This window comes from Hippopotamus amphibius, chromosome 1, assembly GCF_030028045.1.
Source record: "Hippopotamus amphibius kiboko isolate mHipAmp2 chromosome 1, mHipAmp2.hap2, whole genome shotgun sequence".
NCBI classification, from domain to species: domain Eukaryota; kingdom Metazoa; phylum Chordata; class Mammalia; order Artiodactyla; family Hippopotamidae; genus Hippopotamus; species Hippopotamus amphibius.
Window position 1 is genome coordinate 232,797,821 of NC_080186.1, and position 18,745 is coordinate 232,816,565.

The following is an 18,745-nucleotide window of genomic DNA, read 5'->3' on the forward strand; positions in this document are numbered from 1 at the left end:
TTCATGAATAATAGTTAAGGAAATATAAGTTCTTATTGAAGGTATATACTTCAGTATAACAAAGAAATTTTTTGCTATTGCATGCTAAAGGGATAGATAGATTACTTTATTAATTTGGAAAGGTTATAAATAAAGGAAGTATTTAAGATAATTTTTTATTTTAAAATTATGTTACTTTCTGGTGGAAATAGCACTAATTCTTTCTTTCCCAGTCATCTTACAAACCACAGCCATTCGTGCTTTCCCTAGCTTTGATTAGTGACATCTTGCTCATAGGCAGTTCTCAGAGAATTAGGTTAAATGTACAAAAAATGTCAAACTATAAGTAAGGCCCAGGATAATTTGAGGTCAGTGTTTTCTAAATCCTGAATATAAATGCAATCATTACTTTTATTGACAGTAGGAATATTTTTTATTCACTGTATTGGCAATAAAAGTAACCTTTTATTTTCATGAACAGTTTTACTCTGTTAAGCTTGAATCCGGTATACAAAAGACAATGCTTACTTTAAAAGTTGCAATTTTAAAAGAAAGGAAAGTTCAGTGGTAATCATTTCATAATGTATACAAATGTCAAATCATTATTGAGTACACCTGAAATATTCTATTGTACATCTATATTTCAATTTTAAAAAATAAATGAATGAAAACAGATAAAGGAAAGTGCAGTGGTCATGAAATTATAATGTAAAAAAGTCAGTAGTGGAATTAGTTTTTTTCATTATAGGGGAAAAAAATGTTTAATCTACTATTTTTACTTTAGGAAACTTAGCAGAGAGCAAATGTTATTTGATAACAGTCATTCCAGTATATGCTGATGGACCAGGAAGCCCCGAGTCTATAAAGGCATACCTTAAACAAGCTCGTAAGTCCAGACCGACTGTCTTTGAAAAATGTTGTTTGTTATTAACAAAAACATTTTATCCCTTTTAAATAAGATTATGTCTCATTATGTTCAAATAATTTCATGATAATAAAATTTTACCAAGTTCTAATGATTTACTAAATTCTAATGATTTTCCGTTAGTAAATGCCGTATTCTGTTTCAGCACCTTCCAAAGGACCTACTGTCCGGACAAAAAAAGTGGGGAAAAATGAAGCTGTCTTAGAGTGGGACCAACTTCCTGTTGATGTTCAGAATGGATTTATCAGAAATTATACTATATTTTATAGAACCATCATTGGAAATGAAACTGGTAATAAAACTTTATCAGTTATTAAAAAACAGGTGTTTTTTCTTAAGCTTTTAAATACTCATTTAAGTCTCATCTTGTGTTATACATCTTAGGATAGCATATTATCCTCAGAAAAGAGATACCTGAGAATATGCTTTATGGTTGCTTTCATGGTCCTATTAAAGAAACATTGTTTTCTAGTAAACTATGTTTTGATTCCTTTTTAATACTCTCACAATGTCAAATATAGGCCAGACCAAGCAAGAGTAGTTGAGTAAAGCACACTCGTTGATTTCTTCCAGCTGTGAATGTGGATTCTTCCCACACAGAATATACACTGTCCTCTTTGACTAGTGACACTTTATATATGGTACGAATGGCAGCATATACAGATGAAGGTGGAAAGGATGGTCCAGAATTCACTTTTACTACACCAAAGTTTGGTAAGAAATAATGTTTGATCTTTCTTTTCTCTCTTTTTTCTTTTTAAAATCTATTCAGATTAAAAATGGGCTTAATTTATATGCTAAAATTTTGTTTAAAGTGCATCTTTGGATTCATATAAATGAAGTGTTCATAGTTATGATTTTTTATTATTGTTTATCTGGTTTTGGTTATTTCTGTAAACTACAGAAAATTTTTTCCTTTTTTGTTGTTTCAACTGTTTCTAATTTCACCTGTATTCTGTAAATCCCAAAAGAATTTATCTATCTTCCTAAATGGGTTCATTTTTTCACTGGCAGAACTTGGACATGGTCTCTTTCTTCTCTTGTTCTTCTTTTTATGGGCAGGTTGCTATAATGATTAGTCCACCCTTGCAGTCTCATTTCCATACCCCTAGCTCAGTCTTTAACCTGCTGAAACCAGGCTTCCAACCCATCACTCCACTGAAACCTCTCTCGTGTCATTCATAGAAGACCCCTTCGTTGTCCTATCCAGTGCCTGCTTTTTGGTCATCTTTTTTTCTGTGCTTCCCAGTGTTTGACCCTGTTGGTCTGTTCATCCTTGAAACTGTCTCTTCCCTGGGTTTGTTTTTCTAATAGCACTCTCCAGAGTCTCCTCCCAGTCTAGTACTTTCTTCTTGGTCTCCTTTTCTGCTCTTTTAAATGCTTTGTATTCTCGAGAGCTCTGTTCTTGGCACTGTTTTCTTATTTGCCTGTTCAAATTCCCTGTCTCTGACTTCAGCCATACTTTCTTCCCTTCCCAGATTTCTCTTTCTTTGTTCCATGCCGCAGCTCTTTGCCAAAGCCAGAAACTTAGGTGCAGTTGTAGTAAGTGTCTTCATCTTTTTCGCCCACATAACCAAGCATCAAGTCCAGTTGATCGCGCCTTCTAATCACTGCTTGTGTATACCCTTTCATAATCTCTTTCTTTGACCCTAAACTTACATTTTCCCCATCTTTATGTCTTTTCCCAGTATGTTGCCCTATACCTTTTCTTCTTTTGGCTGTTCCTATAGCCTCCCTGAAGCAGACATAAACTGCATTCTTTCCGGTAACTACTACATTTTGAATCATCATAGAAATTACCTTATTTTACTGTAATTGTGTTTATAACCCCCACACCCAAGCACCAACACAGTGAATGATAAACAGTAAGCTCCATGTTCCTTGCTGGTTGAATGATTGCTAGGTGACCACACAAGTGGATAGGTGACTACATAAGATAGATAGTAAAAGAGCCTGAGCTTTGCTGTGATGGCCAGTAACGAATATAGTCTATGGGATAAAACTTGTGGTGACATGTTTGTAGAATACATATGTAACAAACACAGGTTTCCCTGGCTATCCAAAAGTAGAGCATTCTTGCGAAGCCTTTCATAAGCCCAGACGGTGTAGAGCAAAGGGTATCCCCCACTTTTGGAAAGTTCACATTATGCCACTTCACTTTCACAAAAGATCTGTTTTAGTACACTAACAAGCTTTTTTCATAAATTTATTTCCCTTAGCAAAAACAGACATTAATGTAATTTGTGAAAAAAGCTTGTTAGTATACTGGTCTTTCCTGAAAGTGAAGTGGTGTAATGTGAATTTCCCAAAAGTGGGGGGATACCTGTAATATTTGGAATAAAACTTTGTGCCATGGTCTTTAAAAAAGTAATAATAAACTTTAAAAATATTATCCTGATTATAAAAGTTGTGTTCATTATAGGGAATTTAGACTATACAGTAAAATACAAAGAGGAAGAAAAAGCACTCCTGATCCCTCATCCAAAATAATCTCTTAACATTTATATTATCCTTCTAGTCTTTTCTATGCATACATTTTATTTTCCAAAAATGAGATCATACTTATTAATATTACTTCATCATCTGCTTTTTGCTCTGACCTATCTGTTGTCTTATGGATCCATCATGGCTACTTCACATGACACGGACTTTGCTCCCAAGGATCATATAGCTTTGTTGAAGAAATACGGTCTCAGTAAACAAAACAAAGAGCCATTTGAGCCATATAGATAATAAATAGAGCAGGAATTTAAAGATATCTGTAGTGGAGAGTTTTACCTTCAAAGATTTTGTGGAGAAGACAATACTTGAGCCTTGAAGTTAAGATGTAGACACATAGGAAGAAGAAGGCATCTTAGCACAGCATGAGCAAAGGCCCAAGGCATGAAAACACAGTAAGCAGAAGTTCAGCACCAATAAAGGAAAAGTTCTGCCTGAATTTGATTTGGCGTATGTATGAGAACCTTAGCATTCAGGAATTAATGTTTTCCAACCTGTAGTTTATTCCTGAGCATTTATCTGATTTCTTGGTTCCTATTATGCTTTTGTAGGATGTAAAGTTACTTACGAAGGGATATGTGTGGTGGAAAGATAAGACTAAGTGGATAGTTTATAACTGTAGTACTACTTTCATACATTTTTCCTATAAAAGACTAATTAAAGGGGGGCTGGAAGAGTTAACCAGAAACATCCATAAGGTAAGTCATTAAAAAATATCTCTATTTTAAATTGTCCCAATAAATGATTCATTTGATTAATAAGCTCTTTTTTAAATGCGGATAGGGGTTCATATGGTATTTAGCAATCTTAGGCTTGCTGCTTTTTTAGATGACATTATTTCTACTTCTGCCGCTCCTTATGGCTTTTAAGATTCTCCTAAAATGATTAGCCCTATATCAGATTTATCATCTTTTTGAAAATAGTAAATAACTATTAAAAATTTTGCCTGAATTTTACATTTTTATTTCTTATAGAAGATTACATTTGTAGTTCAGTTATTGATATTGTTGAAAGCTTTTCCGGTTCTACCCAGTACTCCTAGAACTCAGAGATAAGCTTTTGCTAAGATTCTGCTGTGAGACCGTAAGTGTAATAAATAGGTTTGAAAGCTCTTACCAGGGAGATTATCTGTCCAATAAACTGAACTAATCAGTTTATTCCCCCAACCAGCATATATTGTATGCATACTGTGTGGTCAGGTTACTTTGTAAAGCATGAGTAGCTATGATTCACCAAGAGGGAGGGTTGGGGAAAGAGAAACACCTTTAAGTTTGAAAACATTGTAAAAAAAAAAAAAAAGATGGTATTTCATCTTTTCAGCAGTAATCTGGTTGAGAAGTTACATTATTTCTCTTTAGCATATGTGTCAACAGTTATTTTCCTTCTTTCCCCTGCCTGCTTTTTCTAGCTCAAGGAGAAATTGAAGCTATTGTTGTACCTGTTTGCTTAGCATTCCTATTGACAACCCTTTTGGGAGTATTATTCTGCTTTAATAAGCGAGACCTGTAAGTACCCTTATTCATATTTTTGCATTTTCCCCACCTTTATTGATCTGTAATTTCCATGCAGTGAAATTCATCCATCTTAACTGTACAGTTTGATGAATTTTTATAACTGTGTATAGATATATAACTACCACCACACTCAAGATAGAGAACATTTCCATCACTAGAAACTTTCCTCATTCTGTTTTGCAATCGGTCCTCCCCCTCAGCCCCTGGCCCCAGCAATCACTGACCTACTTTCTCTGGTTGTAACTCTCCCTTTTCTGGGGTTTCACATATATAGAATCAAACAGCATCTAATTTTTTGTGTATGACGTCTTCCACTTGACATATTTTTGAGATTCATCCATGTTGCATATGCTGATATTTTTTCTTTTTATTGCTGAAGAATATTCTGTAGTATAGAAGATATCAAAATTTGTTTACCTGTACATCTGTTATGAAAGTTTAGGGTTTTTTTTTTTATTTTTGGCTATTATAAATAATGTTGCTATGAACATTCACATACAGATCATTGTATGGTCATATATTATCATTTATCTTGAGTACATACTTAGTAGTGGGATTGCTGCGTCATATAAGTGCGTACATAACTTTATAAGAAACTGTCGAACAGTTTTTCAAAATGGCTGTGCCATCTTGTATTCCCACCAGCAGTGTGAGAGTTCCATTTGTTCCATATCATCCCCAATTCTTGGTACTGTCGAGGTTTTTAATTTTAGCCATTCTTTCTCTTGGGTTTGTAGTGCTATCTCAATGTGGTTGTAACTTCTGTTTCCCTGATAACTAGTAATAGATCTTTTCATGTGCTAGTTACACATCTTCTTTTGTGGTGTCTTTTGAAATATTTTGCCCATTTTTAAATTGGGTGATTTGTCTTGTTAATATTGAGCTTTAAGAGTTCTTTATATACCTGGTTACAAAATTTTTGTCAAATATATGTTTTGCAAATTCTGGACTGTGACTTGCCTTTTTATTTTCTTAACTGTGACTTTAGAAAAGCAAAAGTTTAATCTTGATCAAGTTCATTTTATCAGAGTTTTTTTTTTTTTAATGGTTCTTGCTTTTTATGTCCTGTTTAAGAAATCTTTGCCTAACCCAGTGTCACAAATGTGTTCTCCTATATTTTCCTTTAGAAGTTTCATCATTTTAGTTCTGTGCTGTGATCTATTTAGAATAGATTTTTGTGCATGGTGTGAAGTCAGGGTCAAAGGTTTTTTTCCGTATCTAGTCATTCTAGCATCATTTATTGAAAAGACTGTCTTTTCCTGTTGAATTGCCTTGAACCTTTGCCAAAATCAATTATCTATATAAGTCTGGATCTGTTCGTGGACTCAGTCCTGTTCCATTGGTCTACATGTCTATTCATGCTAACACATAGTCTTATTATGGCTCTATAGTAAATTTTGAGACCAGGTGGTAGAATTCCTCCAATATTTTTTTTCAAAATTATTTTTGCTAGGTTCTTTACCTTTTCATATAAATTTTAATATCAGCTTGTAAGTTTCCTTTAAAAATCTGTTAGAATTTTTATTGGAATTTTATTGAATCTGTCCATCAGTTCAGGGAAAATGCAGTCTGAACACGAGTTCACATGTTCATGAGTCACATTAATCTTTCAGTATGAACATGGTACATGGATTCAATATGATATTTACTTATCTTGGTTCCTTTTGCAATGTTTTGTAGTTTTCGGGCCTTGCACATCTTATGTTAAATTTATTCCTTCCTAAGTGTTTTTTTAATGCTACTATAAATGGAATTTAAAATTTACTTTCTAATTGTTTGTTGCTAGTATATAGAAAAATGCAATTGATCTTTTAAATATACTGATCTTGTATACTGAGATCTTGATAAATTAATTTACTCTAGTCACTTTTTGGATTTTCTACATACACAGACATGCTGCCTGCAAGTAAAGATGGTTATTCCAGTCTTTATGCTTTTAGTTCTTTTCCTTATTGTACTGGCTAAGACCTTTAGTACAATGGTGAATAGAAGTGGTAAGAGCCGACACCTTTCCATTATTCCCAATCTTAGGGGAGAAAGCATTCAGTCTTATACCATTGCATGTTATGTTAGCTGTAAGTTGAGGAAGTTTTTTTTTTTAATTTTTTTAATTAATTAATTTATTTATTTTATTGGCTGTGTTGGGTCTTTTTTGCTGTGTGCGGGCTTTCTTTTAGTTGCAGTGAGTGGGGGCTACTCTTCATTGTGGTGCGCGGACTCCTCATTGCCATGGCTTCTCTTGTTGTGGAGCACGGGCTCTAGGTGCGTGGGCTTCAGTAGTTGTAGCACATGGGCTCAATAGTTGTGGCGCACGGGCTCTAAAGCTCAGGCTTAATAGTTGTGGCGCACGGGCTTAGTTGCTCCACGGCATGTGGGATCTTCCTGGAGCAGGGATTGAACCCGTGTCCCCTGCATTGGCAGGTGGATTCTTAACCACTGCGCCACCTTGGAAGCCCCTAACTTTATTGCTTTTTATATTATGTCCAGATTTCATAGTTGTTCCTACAAGACAGTCTGTTAGGATCTTATTAGTCATCTTTTTTATTTGAACTTATTCTCAGAATGACTCATTTCCTATATACTTATGTACACCTATAGACCGCCGATGTTGGGCCAGGGACTATATTAAGGTAAACATATTTAAGTAGGTTTTTGATGATGGGGGGTAGCCTGAATTAATTGGTTATTTTTAATATTGTTAGCCTTTTCTTCCTTGTGAAAATCAAATTTATTTTATTTTGTACCCATGTGAACATTGATTCATTATCTAGATTCTTTTAGTTGGAAACTGAACATTTTTAGGTTTTTGTTTTGGGGAGAAGGTGTGTACCACAACGTTTTGTGACCCTGGCTAAAGTTCTTAAGTGGTTTTAATTGCAGGATTTGATTTCAGGGATTTTTTAAAAATTGAATATTGATTACCAGCTTTAGTCTTATAAACAAACACTTTTTCTTTAAGGATAAAGATTAACATCCTTATGCATTTTTAACGGTACTTTTTTTCTACTGGTTACAAGAGAAATAATGTTTTTGTTAGCTTTGGGGTACAGTAGGTATTTTTTGTTTATTGGTTTGATTCTTAAGATTCTTAGATGATCATATTTAGAAATAGGGACTATTATTTATTACATGTGGTTCTACATATGCAATATTTCTTTTATCTCCAGAATTAAAAAACACATCTGGCCTAATGTTCCAGATCCTTCAAAGAGTCATATTGCCCAGTGGTCACCTCATACACCTCCAAGGGTAAGAGAAAGTGTTTCTGACTTACTTGTAATACACATGCATACTAGGATATATTGTAGCATTCAAGCAAAGATAATCAGACTGAATCGAAAAGTATATGAAAATAGTACATAAATGAGAATTTTAGTCAAAATTTAAAACTGTATTCTAGGAGTTTATTATTACCATAGCATATTTGTCCTTATAGTCCTAATTCTATTTAGTATACATTAAAAATATTTGATTGAACTTGTAAGTTGAAAACCTAGTGTTTTGTGATAATTCTGTTGTAAGACAAGAATTTTAGATTGTATATTAAAATCAAATTTAAAACCTACCATTTTAACATGACTAAATGACTTCTAGAAACCTATAGTAAATTCCTTGAACTTCCCTAAAGGGGAAGTGATTTGTATTTATTACCTTCTGACAGTCCTTGAATTTTATATTAACAGATTGAAATGTGTTGTGTACTTTATATCCTATGAAACTTCAGTCATCTGAGTTTGATTTCTTAATGTTTTCCTCATTTTTCTATCCAGTTAATCCTAGGCTGCCTAGACTAGGCATGAAATATGAAATTTTCTTTCCAGACCTTTAATTTATCAAAATGTAACACCAACAATATTGATTTAGAATCCTGAGGAAATAGAGCCTAGTTCATACTTTTTAGAATCATTTCACAATATTCATGATTCAAGTGATTTGGTTAGTGATATAGATTATCTCTGCACCATTAAAAGTTACTGAGAAGTTTCAGAGACTCATTAGCTCTGTGGCTTTAACTAATATGTCATATATAATTATTTCAGTTTCTAAATGAATGTGCACCATAGGTAGTAATTCATTTTCTCTCTTTCTTAGCATTTTAATTCAAAAGATCAAATGTATCCAGATGGCAATTTCACTGATGTAAGTGTTGTAGAAATAGAAGCAAATGACAAAAAGCCTTTCCCGGAAGATCTAAAATCGTTGGACCTATTCAAGAAGGAAAAAATTAATACTGAAGGACACAGCAGTGGTATTGGAGGGTCTTCATGCATGTCTTCTTCTCGGCCAAGCATTTCTAGCAGTGATGAAAACGAGTCTGCCCAGAACACTTCGAGCACCGTCCAGTATTCCACTGTGGTGCATAGTGGGTACAGACACCAAGTGCCGTCGGTCCAGGTCTTCTCAAGATCCGAGTCCACCCAGCCCTTGTTAGATTCTGAAGAGCGGCCAGAAGATCTACAGCTGATAGATAATGTAGATGGCAGTGATGGCATTATGCCCAGGCAACAGTATTTCAAACAAAACTGCAGTCAACATGAAACCAGTCCAGATATTTCGCATTTTGAAAGGTCAAAGCAAGTTTCATCAGTCAATGAAGAAGATTTTGTTAGACTTAAACAGCAGCAGATTTCAGATCATATTTCACAGCCCTATGGATCTGGGCAAATGAAAATGTTTCAGGAAGTTCCTGCAGCCAATGCTTTCAGTCCAGGCATTGAGGGACAAGTAGAGAGATTTGAAACAGTTGGGATGGAGGCTGCAATTGATGAAGGAATGCCTAAAAGTTACTTACCGCAGACTGTAAGACGAGGCGGCTACATGCCTCAGTGACAGCTAGCTCCTGTTACAGTTTCCGAAGAACCTGTAAAGTAAAGCTAAAGATATTTTATCTGTGATTTCGGATCTTCACTCACTGAAGATGATCATTTGCCCTTAAGGACAAGAATGTACTGTCCTCCCGCATGGGCTATTTCCATTCCAGAATATCTGGGATTCGACTTTAAGCACTACAGAAACTGACTCCATCCTCTGAATAGCTGAATGACTTTGTGCTGTTTCAGGATGTTTGCACTGAAGAAAAAGCTTGTCTAAAATTTATAAAGAGAAGCTTTTTGTTTTGCTATTTAGAAAACAGAGGGTATTTAAATTAAAAGCAGTGATAAACTTAGCACAGCTATACTGATTTTAATGAGAATAGTCATCAAATATCAACTCTTAGGGAGAATTAATATAAAAGAGGAGCAAGGTCTAGACCCTCTACTTCAGCTGACAACAAAATTTAAAAAGAGTCCAGATGGTACAACTAATATGAGCCCAGCTTTTGTTGTGTGACAAAAAGAAAAAAGAAAAAAATTGGGCTCATTTATAATCATACCAACATAAAGTATTAGTTCTCGTCCATTGGTAATGATGCTGCCAGTTACTGGAAGAAAGGAATTCTGGAGTTTTAACTTGGCAAACTAAAAATATTAATTTCTGAAAATTAGACAATCCATAATTAAGTAAATTTTCAAACATTTGCTTTCTGTCATTACTGACAGCCTCTGGAGATCAATTTCACAAACTCAGCAGAGTGTCCAGATAAGAGCTAGGAATGAATGCAACAAACTCAAATTTAAAAAATTCTTTGCCATTTAGAAAGGCGTACATTGTTAACGCTTTTCTATACATGTATATAAACATTATTGACCCTTTTTGTTAAGACATCAGAGAATTTGGTTGATGAAGCACTTTATACAATATGTCTTCACCTTAAAATGTGTTTTGGTTTAATATGCTTTGTTTTTAAGTAGGCCAAGATCGAGTTTTTTTTTTTTTTTTTCTAGTAGGTGTTTGAAGCAGACTAATAAGTTAGAGGACCTGGGCAATACTTATCAAAATAAACAAAGCACCACCCCCAAAATGCACACACAGATCTTAGTAAATATCACAGTTAGCAAATATCCTTATTGTAGAGGCACTTAATGAAGAGATCATATTTTAATGTCTGTCTGAGGTCGGTGGAACTTAGTGCTACGTGATGATTTAGGAACATTTTAAACCTCTTCCCACATGTTCTTTTCTTCAGGGGAATGGAGAGTCAGGCCTCCAGAGCTTAGTGCTAAACTCACTTCCGCATTTATGTTATCCCCTGCCCACCATGTTTGACAAGGAGGCAGGGGCTAAAGTTAGGAGATGAGTAAGTAAGAAGAAATTGTCATAAATCATGTGGTTGACTACTGGTATCAAGTAAGTTTTCTGTTTTTCTGTCATATTTAAGTTACAGAAACCAGGCCAATTTAAAATGGTTTGTAGAGGTTATTGAAGAATAAAAGGCTGAGAAAAATTAGTACACATTTACAGTTGGGATGTAATTCAGCTCATCACCCTCTCATTAATATTGTTCACATTTGACTTCCTCTTATGCTTTATCCTTTGTATTCTTGCCTAATACTTTTCAGAGTTCCTTCACATATATGGTCTTTGTGAGACAGAGCAGATGCTTTATTCTGATGTATCAAGTTCTATGTTAGGCAAAACCAACATGAGATTGGTAGAATGTCAGAATTAGAAGTAGAGGAGGAAGACTAGGCACAGAGAGGTCAAGTAGGGACAGAGAGACCCCAAGCTCACACACACTACAAGGTAATAGCATCACCACCATTTAAGTTGGTCATCAAAGGCTGGTCCAAATCAGGACAAGATTTATCTTGCTAAATGTCAACAAATTTATATCTACGAGGGTGAGTCAAAAACTATCCAAATTCCGGTTATATTAAAACTTCTGTTGGCCACACTGTCTTATCAGAGCTTTCTGTTCAAGGCTTATCTTCCCAGTGACTGCTGTGCAGGCGTGAACGTGTTACATCAGTTCATTTGTAAGGGCGGTGCAAGCAAAAATGGATGCCCCACTTGTGATTTGCATGAAAGAAGAGCAGCGTGCAGTGATTCGTTTTCTGTGGTCTGAGGGTGTACCTGGTGCCCTTATTTATCGAAGACTTTGCACACAGTATGGAGAGAAGTGTTTTGTTGCAAAGAAGTGTGTATGGATGGATAGAGAAGTTCAGGGAAAGTCACACAAGTGTTAGCCATCAAGCAGCCCTACGAGGATGAAGATTCACTTCTAATGAAGAAATGAAGGTAGCGGTGCATTCGTGGCTCGCAACTCAGTCTAAAATAGTTTTTAATGAGGGAATACGAAAGCTTGTTGACAGATGGACAAGGTGTATTGAAAAACAAGGAGGTTGTCAAAAAATGATGTATTTGCCTTTTCTAAAAGTAAATTTAAATAAATTCTACAGCCAGAGTACAGATGATTTTTGACTCACCCTCGTATTATATTTTTCATTTCCTCGGAATCAGTAGTCATGTTGTTATAACCATGTTTAGCGCTAACCTTCCCCCTAACAAATAGCAGTGTTGTGAAGAACATTTTCAGTGTGAAGATTGTCTGTGGGGTGGGCAGTTTTAAGATGTGAACTCACGATCTAAGGGAATGAGAACAAATAAGGACATCATAGAAGCAGATTTGTGTGTTGAAACTTGTATAAAAGATGGTGCAGTGAGTGAATGCCCCCAGCCACAAAAGCACTTTAGGCATATTAAATACATATATAGTTACTGTGCAAAAATTCATTCAGGAAATAAATATATTTATGTAACATACATCTTTGCCCTAAAAGAGAAAAGTAGTCATGAAACTTAAGTACAAAATTACTTTCAAAAGGCATGTCTTGAATAAATCTGTATTGATACATGTCAGTTGTATTTTTGGTAGGCACAGAAACAAATCCAGCTATTTTATGTGAAAATTAGACTGTTTAAGATTGTGGGTTTTTTACTCATTAAATATCCAGTACCCAAAAATTTGATTCTAATCTTGTAAGATTAGAAGAATAATAAGCATATGTTACCGGAATTGTTATTGTAATTTGATTATTTGTTACTGGTGTTTTTGGTATCCTGCCCTCCTCCTCCATAAAGGCATGATGCTGGATAACTGTTGGAAAACTGTCGGACTTCAAACCCACTAAAATCTGAAAGTTTAATTCTTTTTTAACCTGGATCATTCTGCACTGGGAGCAGAAGCAAGGGAAAAAGAATCATTCACGTTTTGTGTTCACATCTATTCTCTACCTAGTTGTTTAATTTCAGTCTTTTTCTTTGATAAGATTTTTTTTTTTTTTACACATGAAGTCATCCAACAACCCTAGTTTATTGTGAAGTTAAGGGTTAATGAAGTTGAAATATACTTTTAAAACATTTATTTATGAAAATTCGCATTTAAAGTGGAACATCTAAAATAGCTCTATAAATAGAAATCAAATTTTAAAAGCTGTCTTTTTTCTACTTACATAGTTAAGTAGTTAAAATCATGACATAAATTTAGAAATAGAATTATTATAGAATTTCCTAAAATATTTCTGTTAACTGGCATGTATTGACCAACTACAAATCAAGTAGGAGGGCTCTTCCTAGTCTATTCCATTATATTCCACACCAGTCTCCTCCTCGGTTTGGTGTTAAGAACAAATTTCTATACCACACACTTCTGTTTTAGTAGTTTTTTGTTGAAATGGGTAAAATGTCAAAATAATAAGCTACATAAAACAAAGTTCGATTGTTTAAAAATATTGGGATAGCTTTCTGTTGTAGGTTGTGTTAGATTCTTGCCCAGGTAAGATTAAAGATGCTTTTACACTTTTTGTAAATTAAAAGAACATGAAGCCATAAAATGGCAAGATAATTAGGTTTAAGAAACTTTAAACTAGCAAACCTACAGCCTAATTCTTTAGACTGGTCCTTGATAGCAGTTCCTTCTCAGGCTACTTATAAACAGAATTTAGGTGTATGTCAAAACAAAACTTTCCAAAGCCAAATGTACTGTCTTTGGGGTTTATCTATTTTTTTCATTGTATAGGCTACTTATGTGTGTGTTCAATGATATTCTAAAATATACATTGCATTAAAAATAAAAAGGCAGCTCTGGATGAGCTCTTTTTTGTTACCTATTTGTTCCTAAATTTTTAAAGGCTTTTTGTACTCAGTAGTTCCTTTACGGGTTAGTTTAACTTCCCCACCCAGTTCTTTAAAGTTGGTAGATGCTGATGAAAGTGCATTTAAGGCCAATGGTGATAGATGTTACAGACCTTTTATCTCTTAAACATAAGCTTTGACAATGATAACTATGTTTCAGATGCTGTTACATGAATCTTAAAATGTGATGTGTCAGAAGTAAAGGGATAATTTAAAGGTGGATATTTGAGAATTCCTTAGTCTTAGTATATATGTATATTGAATAGTATATTCTAAAAATAAGTGTGCAATTTGCTAGTACTACAATACAGTGATTAGCATTAGGTAGGTCTCCTCTTTATACTCTAGCTGCATCCCATTTAATTGTAAGTGCAATCCTTTCAAGTTCACTTGCTCTTTTACGCCGACCTAATCTAACTTCATATAGAAGGCTTGTGTAGAAAGAGTATTGTATGTATTTTTACTTTTGCAGAGTGAATTGCATGTGCGAATCGTAACCACAGCTATTGTTTTTATGTTGACATAACTCTAATGTTCTCTTATATATCCACTCTAATCCTTTAAGTAAATTTAATAAATTTTTACTCAAATTTTTCTGGGTGTGGTCAGTACCATTTGATGTCATTACACATAATGTTTAAGGTAACAGTATGTATCATTCCTGGCGTTGGGGCTTTGTGTAAATGAGTTGCTTTTTTGAGGGTTCTGTGGCTTTTTAAATGCTCATTTAGCATAATGGATTGGGATTTAGAAGAAAATCAATACCCTATCTTGGCCTTAATAAACATAGAATAGACTTGAAGATGGCAAAATTATTTACCAGTTTTCTGCATTTACTAAGATGATTTCTGGAATCCCAGAATCTTACCTCCCAGTGGATGTTTTTCAGCTGGGTTGCCAGGGGACCAACCAAGTACAGAGGTGCCACCTTGTGGCCTGTCTGCCCACACTCTACGAGAGACTTGTCACAGGAAGGCATGAAGCAAATTGAGCCACAACATCCCACTGCTACCCGCTGAGGCTGCTGAGTAGTAGTGTATGAAAGTGACAATTCCACCTGCAAGGACATCTGAACTCCTAGATTTGTGTGTCTTCACATTGTGATTTTATCTAAGTATGCAGTGAGTGAAAAAATCCACAAATACGCAAGTTAACTTCATCCCTTCACATACATACTGAAGGTTGTAGAAATAGCATCTTGGCTTTGGACTGTGTGTTTGTTTAAAATCTTTGGCTGTGGCTCTTACAGGTTCAGCCTGACTTCTTTGTGGTACCTCTTGTCTTACCCTAATTTATATTATGGATCCATTCCATCCTACTGCCAAAAGATTACAGAGTTTCTTCAACATTCAGAGACAGAGAAAAAATTTTAACTTCTGGTTTTAACTTTTTGCTTTTAAATTAATATAAAACATTCCTTCCATGCTTTCAAAATATAAACAAGAAGCATTACAAAAAACTGCGCTCTTACATACACGTTTAAGTCTAATTAAACGTGCTCTGGCTGCTTAATAGAGTACAGAAGAGAAGGAGAAAAGGAGCCCTGAGGTAGAAAGAGAAGGAAGAGTGGAGAAGCAGTGGGAAGCAGATACTGGCCCCAGGTCCACAGCATATGCCCCATTGCTGCTCATTTAGGTTGGCTGCTGGCCGACCTAGAAAGACCTTGGAAAGGCTACTTGGTTCCTTAAGAGCTTAAAACAGTTCTATCTCCACTGAGCGAGAAAAACCTACCTTTAAATTCAAAGTTCAAAATTTATTTTTAGATTATAGTTATTTTTTTCCCAACTGCTAAAGGTTTTAAACAGATGGGAAGGCGTAGCTCAATTTTAGGAATCTGTGGATGTTTAAAACCCAATTCTTTTACATTTATCCCTTGTGACTATGGTGTCATTTTACATGCCAGAAAAGTATAACTAGAATTATCTTTTCTAATTCTTGAACATTTTTTTAGTGAGAATTATCCCCCACTTAAATGGTTTTTGTTTATACATTTATGCATTTGTTGAAATTAGAATCCTTCTGGAAAAATGTGGTGAGATACACAGTGGGAATCCTCACAGCCAAAAATAAAAGTGGAAAAAGAAAACTCAGATCAAGCATTTCTCACTCCAGCTGTCTCATCGGCTAGTGCTGTGAACAGTTCTTTTGATACAGAGTAGCCAGAGCAACCAAGCATCAGAAGCGTCTCCCCCCCCCCCCCCCCCCCCGCCCCCACACTTGTTCAAACAGTGGATGAGATCCTACCGCTTGACTCAGTCCAGGCTCCCTTTACTAGAAGACTCTTAATGGTTAAAACTAGTAAGTACACACCTGGATGCTGTCCCTATAAGAAATTGTTTTCCCTACAGGTATGGCTAAAGTCAGAAAAAAACCTGGTGACTAGTGATAGCTTTTAAATGGATTGATATAAACCTCTCTGGAATTGGTTCTGTACACTTCCAGAAAGGGGATCATGGTTTTAAATGAATGGCCTGAAAGAGAATATTTAAGTAAAAAGGTAGTCGAAGGCCCTGAGATTCTGACAACAGAAAGTAACTCTGCAGGAGCATCTAAAGAATGAAAAGGCAGCCACTCTTCACTATAGGTCAAAGGCAATGTGGATTTTGCTCAATGTTCAAACTAGACATACAAACACCCGCGTTACCAGCAGGCATGAGAGCCCAGGAAGGGACCTCTGAGAACATCTATATTCCACATTTGGAACTGTGACTAGAAATTGTCATGTTGCTGGGGTGAGGGACCCTTCCCTGTCCAAGACGCTTCTGATCAACTGGGGACCATGCTGGTGCAGGGTGTACACAGGTTAACAAATGCATATCATCTATGGAATGTTCACTGTGGGTCATTAAATCCTTTAGAAAAACTCTTTAAGAGGTAAACACCAGAACCTTTTGCAGACTCATAGGCTCAGAGAAGTTGAACAACCCTCTCAGGGTCTTATGGTTGACAGAGACCAGAAGGCTCCAACTCCAGCCTGACTCCAAAGCCCATATTCTCTGCCCAATTGTACCCAACCGCTCTTAGCAAAAACCTGGATGAGGGGCATGCCGGAGGCCAGCTTGTACAGGGATGCACTTCTGTTTCCCAGATCTTGCTAACTTCTGAGTTTCTCACCCTGTCCTCATCCTTTCCTCCCCATCCCAGCACCTCACACTTCCCCCATCCCCAACTGACCACTTCAAAGCATCCTGAGCCCAGAGTAGCTTCTTAATCAGAATCTCTCCCTTTATGCCCTTATCTGAGGTCGCTCTGAAGCCTGCCCTCCCCTCCCGCCAGCACATGCATTTGCTCCAAACACATATAGAAACTCCTAAAAGAAAGGTAAAGGTGTCACTCTTCCCTGAGCAGAACGCATGTTAACACAACTCCTACAGTCTCACTACTTTGGGGAGAAAAAAACAAAAACTCTAATGGTGGAGTCTGGCAACTGCAGGCGGTGACAAAAGAATCTGGGGGCAGGGCATCTTTACTGAGCGCTCAGATTACACTCCTCCTGTCCCAGGTGGTTCTGCCACAGACTTGCCAGGTCTGCTGCGGAGTGCAGGTACCCACCTCCCAGCCTGTCTGCCTCTGGGGCCTTTTCTTCATCGTGCTTTCCAGCTGCTTCTGCCCATCTCCTGCTAATCCACTAGGGGGCAGCATTGGCAGCATGAAGGACCTGCTGAGGTCCTGCTGCTCTGACCAAACTGCCAACATGTTTTTCAGGCTCCATCTTCCTTCCTGGTACTGTATTTCCAACCTCATTTAGCCTCCTCTCCAGGTACACATTCCCCAGTTTCCAGAGCATACTGTGTTTCTTCCTACCTCCCAGCCCATGCATGTGACTTCCTCTCCTAAAATGTCCTCCTGGCCCCAATCCGTAGCTCAGCTGGAAAATTCTTACCTATTCACCAGTAATAGCCTCCAACAGATTCTCCTGGGTGAGACCTTCCATTCTCCTCCTCTGTCCTTCCCTGCAGAGTTAAGGGCCTTCTGTGTCCTGAGACCAGACTAGTGTTTGTCTCTCTCTGACTTAGGAGCTGAACCCCCTGGAGGCAGGGTCACTGTCTTATTCGTCTCTGCGTCCCTGGCACCTAGCACAGTGTTGGGTATTCATAGGTGCTTGATAAATCTTGTTTATAGAAAGAGCTGGATGGATGAATAGACAGAACAGACATTTTAATTTGTTAGTGAATTTTTTTTTAATTTTTAGCATGTGTCTCAGATTTTGTTCTACCCAGAGTTGTACAGTGCCATGGGAAGTTAGGAATCTGCCTTCTTCTCATCTCCAACATGAAAGCATCTCCTGATTCCCATCCCCACCCCACTTCCACCTCCACCAAAGGCAAAAGGTTTTTTAACGCAACATGTATACTCAGTGAATCAAAAAACAAAAATTCAAGAAAAAAAGTAAAGTCAGTATGGATCCTTACAACTATCTTAATCTTATCATCCTGCAGACAAGGAAAATGAGAAAACAAACAAGTGAACTTTCCAACACTTCAGGAAGAAAAAACTCAATCAGAGGGTTCTAATAGAAAAAGAGGACAGCGCTGCCCTCAGAAGTCATTGCCTGAAAAGGAAAATGAAATAAACAGGCTCAGGATCAGGCTTAGCCTTAAAAAAAGAACATGTCAGAAAAGGCAAATAAGCCCAAGCCATGCACCAGGCTCTGAGTCATCTCCAGGCTATACAATGAGACAGCCCCAAATATAGAGTGATACCCCAATTTCTCAATGAGAATATCCTAAAGAAAAAATGTGGATACCTAGAATGTTTAAATTTCAGAGATGTTGATTACATAGTCAGATGTCAACCTACAGTCCATATTTTA

General features: G+C 36.4%; 1 protein-coding gene across 6 annotated transcripts in view; it reads left to right on the forward strand.

The window, feature by feature from the left end:
- IL6ST (interleukin 6 cytokine family signal transducer) overlaps window positions 1–14,526 on the forward strand; it is a 49,128-nt gene extending 34,602 nt beyond the window's left edge. For all 6 annotated transcript variants that reach the window (XM_057743352.1, XM_057743356.1, XM_057743366.1 and 3 more), the window contains 6 exons: window positions 764–865; window positions 1,050–1,196; window positions 1,478–1,618; window positions 4,812–4,908; window positions 8,085–8,166; window positions 9,010–14,526. In XM_057743352.1, the coding sequence (XP_057599335.1) occupies window positions 764–865; window positions 1,050–1,196; window positions 1,478–1,618; window positions 4,812–4,908; window positions 8,085–8,166; window positions 9,010–9,747 (1,307 nt within the window). In that variant the 3' untranslated portion in view covers window positions 9,748–14,526. The remainder of the gene's footprint in view (window positions 1–763; window positions 866–1,049; window positions 1,197–1,477; window positions 1,619–4,811; window positions 4,909–8,084; window positions 8,167–9,009) is intronic.
- Window positions 14,527–18,745: the final 4,219 nt, after the last annotated feature.